Here is an 8,141-nt window from a genome sequence, read left to right as displayed (position 1 = left end):
CGCCCTTAAAGTGCGGATGTCTCTCCATTCTCCACCGTCCGGCTCCGATGACGGCCCGCCTCCACCCTAGCGGACTCCAGCAGCGTCCCCAATCACTTTCCCTCCCCCGCGAGTCCGCCGAATTCCTGTTTTCCGGCGAGAATATCACAATTTAAAGTTTTGGGTGATCTCGTCGAAAAACTGGAATTCGGCAGACTCACGTGGGAGAGAAAGTGATCAGGGACGCTGCCGGAGTTTGCTAGGGTGGAGGCGCGCCGTCGTCGGAGCCGTCCGATGAAGAACGGAGGGACGTCCGCACTTTAAACCCAGTGCGGACGTCCTCTCTGGATCTCGACTATATATATATATATATATATATCTAAAAGACCTCATATACGAGTAACATTCTGATCAAAATATCTTGCATTTTCTCGATCGATCTGCTTTACTCAAGATCATGAACAAGATACAAATTAACCATCTGCTTTTACTCAATATCTTTAACAATATACATGTGAGCAACTTGTTAATCTCAGGCAAAAAATGCATTAGTTACTTAGAAATTCGATATGTTAATCAAAACCCTAGCTAGCATATCCATATATGTGCTTAAATTATGAGATATATAGGTGGTCATGTTGTTCACACGGACCAGAAGATCGAATGATCGATGATGAACATTTATATATATGTCACCTACATTTTGAGATAACATTTGTATCTTTGTTACGGGAAGGTCTGTTGTGCAGTGCTGTATGTCATACATACACTTAGAGAAGTTTGTGCACGTGCTTTACAAAGGGGTGGGTGTGTTGTTTTGAATTTATTTTGCCTTGAAAGCAGCCGGGGAGAAGTTTCCCTTTGCTACTTGCTGTATTACGATTTACGATTAGCCGGAGACCTTCGAGTTCTGTTCTGTCTGTGTACTTGATAATATATAGTTGTATTTCTTTACTAGCTATCGTTGAGATTTGAGCACTTGTTCATGTTAATTAATTAGGGTTTTAGTACTATAATTACTTGCTCGAAGATACAAAAACCTTTGGAGACTTTTGGAATAGTATATTGTATAGGACTATAGGCCTTCTGGAATTATTATTTCATCACTTTGTTTTATTCATACATGTCTTGGGCGAGTGGGCAACTTATTCAGTAATGTTTTTGTCGGAAAAAAACTTACTGAAAAAAACTTATTCATACATGGATGTTCCTTCATTCCCAGTAATCCATACATATCCAGTATTGATCTAAGGTGTGAGACTTAACTGGCTAGTTGACTCATGCCCCAGTTCATTCATGTCCTTGTAACCTTTTATATGACCTGAAATATAATTGTGATCGTGTGTATTGACAGAAGAGAAGGGGAGTTAATTACAGATGAGGAAAAGAAGAAAGAAATTATAGATGAGGAAAAGAAGAAAGAAGCAGATTTGATTGAAAAATTAGTAAGACGGGTTTTGACAGAAATGAACAAAACTCCTATGGGTCTCATACCGTACCCAGTGGGACTTCATTCCCGAGTCGAAGAGGTGATGAAGCAATTAGATATCGGATCCAAAACCGTTCAAGTTATCGGAGTGCATGGCATGGGTGGCATTGGCAAAACAACCCTTGCCAAGGCTCTTTTCAATCGACTTGTTGGTTATTTTGAGCGTCACAGTTTCATCTCAAATGTCAGAGAAAGCTCAGCAAAGGGTCTAATAACTCTGCAAACCACACTTATTAGTGATCTTTCCAAAGGGAAGATGCAGGCCGAAATTAATCAGACTAGTGATGGTATTGCTGCCATCAAAGTTGTTGTGAATGAGAAGCGAGTTCTCGTTGTTCTGGATGATGTTGATAACATAGACCAACTAAGTGCTTTAGTTGGCAATGGACGATGGTTTTATGAAGGAAGCCGAATAATTGTTACAACAAGAGATAGAGAACTCCTACCTAATCATGGTGTCAATCATAAGTTGTATGAGGTCAGGGAGTTGGACGCGTCTGATGCTCTAGAACTTTTCAGTCACCACGCACTGGGAGTTAGAGAGAACCCAGCATCTACCTTTCTGAAACTATCTAAGCAGATTGTGGCTCTTACTGGTGGGCTACCGTTAGCTATTGAAGTATTCGGCTGTAGCCTCTATGATAAGAGGAGAGTAGAGGTATGGACAGACGCTCTGGAAAAACTGAAACGGATTCGTCCAGGGAATCTTCAGGATGTGCTGATGATAAGCTACAATGGGCTAGATGACCAAGAGAAGTGCATCTTTCTAGACATTGCATGTTTATTTGTTAAAATGAAGACCAAAAGAGAAGACGCAGTTGTCATATTCAAGGGCTGTGGTTTTAATGGTGAAATAGGACTTACTGTCCTCACAGCAAGATCACTCATCAAGATCGCTGAAGACACTACATTGTGGATGCACGATCAACTCAGAGACATGGGAAGAGAAATCGTTACAAAAGAAAACGATTCACATCCTGGCATGCGTAGTAGACTATGGGATCGCGATGAAATCATGAATGTTTTCGAGCATGATAAGGTACTCGATCATTTCATTCCAGCAGCATGATATTTATATATGTTGTACGTTCTTCGATCATATATTCCTCTCATATGCATGCAATTTCTAGCTTTTCATTACACAACTTCAGCTTTTCTCAACCCAGCTCCTCATATATTTTGTATTACACTGACAATAGGGGACACCATCCATACAAGGGATTGTCTTAGACTTTGAAATGAAAAGGATGGTGAGTGACCTAGGTGGTGACACAATTTCTTGGTACAACTTTCGGAGAAGCCCCAATTGTACCTCTGCATTGACATACCTAAAGGAAAGATACAAAGCGCATCTTAAAAGCCAAGCAGAGAAAAAGGAAGAGGTCAAGATTTCCTCTAAAGCTTTAGGAGCAATGGTCAACCTTAGGCTGCTCCAAATGAATAACGTGCATTTGGAAGGGAACTTTAAGTTCCTTCCTGCCGGAGTCAAGTGGTTACAATGGAAAGGTTGTCCTTTGAGATCTCTCCCTTCTGATTTTTTACCTCGGCAACTCGCTGTCCTTGATCTTTCAGACAGCAATATCACAAGTTTGTGGGGAGGACGCAGTATCATGCAATGTTTCACTTGTCTGACCTGCAGTGGAGACGAAAACAAGGTATTTATATATGTGCTTGGTTTTACTTGACAGAAAGAAGCGTTTTTTCTCATTTTCTATATAATTAACTAAATATATATGCTTTTCAGGTGGCAGAGAAATTGATGTTCTTAAATCTAAGATACTGCATTTACCTAACTGATATTCCTGATTTATCTGGGAATCGGGCACTACGGCAGCTTAATCTTGAGCACTGTATTTCATTGACTAGGCTTCATGGCTCGATTGGGAACTTGAACACATTAGTCCACTTGAACCTGCGAGAGTGTTCAAAGCTTGTTGAACTTCCAAGTGATGTTTCTGGCCTGAAAAAGCTCGAATACCTAATCCTCTCTGGTTGCACCCAGTTCCAAAGACTGCCAAACAACATGGAAAGCTTGGTGTCACTGAAAGAACTTCTCCTTGATGAAACTGCTATACAAAGTCTTCCCCAATCTATCTTCCGGCTTACAAAACTCGAAAAGCTCAGCTTGAACCGGTGCAGTGTATTAAAAGAGCTACCTGAGGAGATTGGAAGGCTGTATTCTTTGAAAGAAATATCCTTTAATGGATCTGGTTTGGAAAAACTACCTGATTCCATTGGCTCTTTGGCAAACCTTGAGAAATTAAGATTGTTCTGGTGTAAATCACTAAAAACTCTTCCCAATTCCATTGGGAACCTCAATTTCTTAATGGAATTTAGTACTTATGGTACTCCACTCACTGAACTGCCTGCGAACATTGGTTCATTGTCAAGCTTAAAGGACTTATCAGTTGGGCAGGGTCGATTTCTGAGCTCATTGCCTGATTCAGTTGGAAGATTGAGTTCTTTAGTTGTGCTAAAGATAGAACAGACATCTATCACAGACCTCCCGCAGGATATTGGTGCCTTGAAAACACTTGAGAAACTTGAGCTGAGGAACTGTGAATCTCTTAGATCATTACCAGAGTCAATTGGAGAGATGAGGGCACTAACTTCTATAATCATAACTGCAGCAAATATCACTGAATTGCCAGAATCCATAGGGTTGCTGGAAAATCTTACCATGTTAATGTTGAACAGATGTAAGCAGTTCCGCACGCTTCCAGCATCAATAGGACAGTTAAAATCGTTGCACCAATTGCAGATGAAGGAAACTGCAGTGACCGAACTACCTGATAGCTTTGGGATGCTTTCTAGTTTGATGGTTTTGAGCATGGGGAAGAAGCCTCAAGCTGGGGGACCTGCAGAAGAGAATTTTATACTTCCAGCTTCCTTCTCAAATCTGTCCTTGCTGTACGAACTGGATGCCCGAGCTTGTCACATATCTGGTGACATTTCTGACGATTTCGAGAACCTGTCATCACTTGAAACTTTGAATCTCAGTCGTAATAGTTTCTGCCACCTTCCAGCCAGCCTGAGTGGCATGTCCGTGCTCCAAGAACTTCTATTGCCTCATTGTAGAAAGCTAAAGTCTCTGCCTCCGCTTCCCTCAAGTTTGAAAAAGGTGGATATTGCAAACTGTATTGCATTAGAAAGTATCTGTGATGTTTCAAACCTGGAGAACTTGAGTGAACTGAACCTTACAAATTGTAAGAAAGTTGAGGATATACCCGGGCTGGAATGCTTGAATTCCTTGGTAAGGTTGTATATGAGTGGCTGCAAGGCTTGCTCATCAGCTGTTAAGAGAAGACTTGCGAAAAAGGTACCCTCTCTTGCTCTCTACGTAGTTGAATAGTATGTTTGGTTACATGCAAAATGTTTGAAATTCTACGTGATGTTAGAGTAGGCATACTTGGTATAGTTGTTTATCCACTGTCTACTTGCCTTGCTTGTCTAGCCCATTACAAGTTGTTTGTCTCAAATTTCCTGTGTTGGTATTGAGTTGGTTGCTCTAACTAAAAAAAATGCTGCAGAGCTACCTGAGGAAAATACGCAATCTTAGCATGCCTGGAAGCAAGATACCAGACTGGTTTTCTCAAGAAATGGTTACATTCTCAAAACGAGGAAACCGCCCTCTCAAAAGTGTAATTCTATGTGTTGTGGTTTCTCTCAACCATCAAATACCTGATGACCCAAGAGAAGAACTCCCTGCTGTGGTAGATATTCAAGCGCAGATCCTCATACTGGATTCTCCTACTTACACTACAGCATTGATCTTATCGGGAGTACCCAATACAAATGATGATCAATTTCACTTGTGCCGGTATCCAATTGATCATCCTTTGGTGTCCCAGTTGAAAGATGGTTATAAGATACATGTAAAGAGGAGAGAGCCGCCATATGTGAAAGGGGTGGAGCTGAAGAAGTGGGGGCTATATTTGATTTACGAAGGCGATGATGATTATGAAGGAGATGAAGAATCATTAAATGAAAGCCAGCAATCCCTTTCAGAACAACTGGCAAATTTCTTCAGCACTTTCGAATAAGGCCTGCATCCTAAAGAATGGGGGAAACCAAAGATTCAGCTCCTTTATTCATTTGTGTGATGGAACTAGTTGTGACTTATGGTTTTTAAATATGTTGTATGTAATTTCTAATGACTTTACAGGCGTGATGGCCTAGCCTCCCACTGGGTCCAAGCCATCAAAAAAAAAAGAGTGTTTGATACTAAATATATGAATGTGTATATTACTATGAGTTTTCTTTGAGGCTATTTCATTAGTAAAAGTATTGATAACAAACTATAAATCGTATTAGAAAACACCGTATAACTGTTTAAAACTTGCATGTATGCAGAATCCTTGATACAGGCAGGGCTCCTGCGATCTGGTTACCCAGCAAGTCTTACAATTCCCATGAAACATTCTGGACTCCCAAATTTCTAATTCTGCGTATCATTGCTCAGTCAGGATTCCGAAGTACATGAAGCATCTAAATCAATATAACTATTTCCTCTATCTAAGGGGAAAAGAAGAGAGACTCGCTGATCCATAGTTCATAGTTCATTCAATCTAGAATCATAAGGATGACTATCTAGAGTAAATAAAAGAGCTGTAGGTTCCTAGCAGGCCCTCATCAGATGCAGAAACATCTGGGATGTAGATAGTTGAATGCAGACCACTCCTTTCAGGCACATCTATTCCAAGCAGCTGGGCTAATCGGAATGAAACCAGCTGGAGATACAAGAGCATCCACAGAAACATCATTCAAAGTGACAGGTCTGACTCCTTCCTCCATGATATGTATTGAATATGATAGCGCAACTGCAACGAAATAATAGAAATTGGAAATTACTTATCTGCATAACAAAATATAAGTGTCGTATTGTACGTCCAAAACCAGATATTTAAACTAACAACAGTGAGTATGTACCACAGAGGGGATCCTTCCATTTGCGATCCTTTGCAAGCTTTTGGTACTTCTTTAGCAACGTGTCATAGTAACTTCAATAATTTAACCAGGAAAACCAATTGTAAAGAAAAATTGGTCCGAAACTCAAGATGTGAACCGAAGAGATGCAGTGAAGTTTTATGGTGCATGTATGCAGAAACAAGTCTCCGTGTCTAGATTTTATAAAGATTCCATGTTCAACAACTCATAATCAATGTCTCAACATTGAGCGGTGATGCACCGTAAATAAATAAATCACATGATATTTCATCCAAACAATCCTTATTATTTTATTTTAGTCTGAATAGTCCTTAAGTCGTGATTTTTTATCCAAATAGTCTTTATGGCCTTTATCTGAGAAAATTGTCTGAATGACTTTTTGGATGAAAAATCATGACTTTAAGGACTATTCAGATTAAAATAAAACCATGAGGACTATTTGGATGAAAAATTATGACTTTAAAGACTATTCAGATTAAAATAAAATCACAAGAACTAAACAAATTTCAATTCTATATATTTCACCATATCAACATTTTGAGATAAGATTAGCGATTCATACGAGTAGCCGGAGACCTTCAAATTATAGAAGTTGTGTGTAGTTGATAATATTTTATTAATGTATTTGTTTACTAGCTAATTTCGTTGAGATTTGAGTATTTGTTAATGTTATTTAGGGTTTTAGTATTTTTACTACAGGAGGGTCTGTTGTGCAGCGTTGTATAACATACATACATAAGAGTTTGTGCACGTGCTTTGTAGGGGGTGGGTGGGTGTGTTGTTTTGAATTTTTTTTGCCTTCGAAAGCAGGCTGCAGTAAGTTTCCCTTTGCTACTTGCTGTGTTACGATTTACGAGTAGACGGAGACTCTGTGTACGTGATAATATATAGTTGTATTTCTTTACTGGCTATATCGTTGAGATTTGAGCACTTGTTCATGTTAATTAATTAGGGTTTTAGTACTATTGATCTGTTACTTGCTCTAAGATACAAAAACCTTTGGAGACTTTTGGAATAGTATATTGTATAGGACTATAGGCCTACTGGAATTATTATTTCATCACTTTGTTTTATTCATATGTGTCTTGGGCGAGTGGGAAACAGGAAACTTATTGAGCAATGTTTTTGTCGGAAAAAAACTTTCTCAGTTAGGAATGTGCCATGCATGTTCCTTCATTCCCAGTAATCCAGACATATCCAGTATTGAACCAAGGTGTGAGACTTAACTGGCTAGTTGACTCATGCCCCAGTTTATTCATGTCCTTGTAACCTTTTATATGACCTGAAAGGCTGAAATATAGTTAGGCGCGAGCTGCGTAAAAAAGAAAAAAGAAAAAAGAAAAAGAAATTCTCCAAGGTGGGCTGGGCGAAGCATTGGCAAAATGGGCCTAAGCGGGCTAGGAGGATTCCACTCGTGTCTAGGCGGAACCCAGTTCGGTGGGCCTTGACGGGTTAGACGGTCCACCCTTGAAAAAAATTAAAACGACGCACTCTTGTCTCTTCGGCCTTGACCGCTCTTTCTGATCAGGAAAACCATGCCATGATAATACGTCACTCTGGCTTTTTGACTATGGTGTATGGAGTAGGACCATAAAGCTTGAAAACAGTCGTTTCATTTCAGAATAATTCTTTAGCAAACTAGAAAGAAAGGTTTCATTATTCTATTCTGTGTGTTGGTACAGTAAAAAGAAGCTTCAGGAATTTCAGTAGCTCCCAGACGCAATTA

The 8,141-nt window shown here is 39.7% G+C and overlaps 1 protein-coding gene across 1 annotated transcript in view; it reads left to right on the top strand.

Moving 5' to 3' along the window:
- The window catches only part of LOC101311276 (TMV resistance protein N-like), a 6,205-nt gene extending 694 nt beyond the window's left edge, over window positions 1-5,511 (top strand). Inside the window, exons 2-5 of the mRNA XM_004298551.1 lie at window positions 1,408-2,507; window positions 2,668-3,123; window positions 3,213-4,787; window positions 4,999-5,511. Of these exons, the coding sequence (XP_004298599.1) occupies window positions 1,408-2,507; window positions 2,668-3,123; window positions 3,213-4,787; window positions 4,999-5,511 (3,644 nt within the window). The remainder of the gene's footprint in view (window positions 1-1,407; window positions 2,508-2,667; window positions 3,124-3,212; window positions 4,788-4,998) is intronic.
- The last annotated feature ends 2,630 nt before the right edge of the window (window positions 5,512-8,141 follow it).

The sequence above is a fragment of the Fragaria vesca genome, linkage group LG4 (genome assembly GCF_000184155.1).
Source record: "Fragaria vesca subsp. vesca linkage group LG4, FraVesHawaii_1.0, whole genome shotgun sequence".
Lineage (NCBI taxonomy): Eukaryota > Viridiplantae > Streptophyta > Magnoliopsida > Rosales > Rosaceae > Fragaria > Fragaria vesca.
This window is presented reverse-complemented; position numbering and strand designations above follow the sequence as displayed.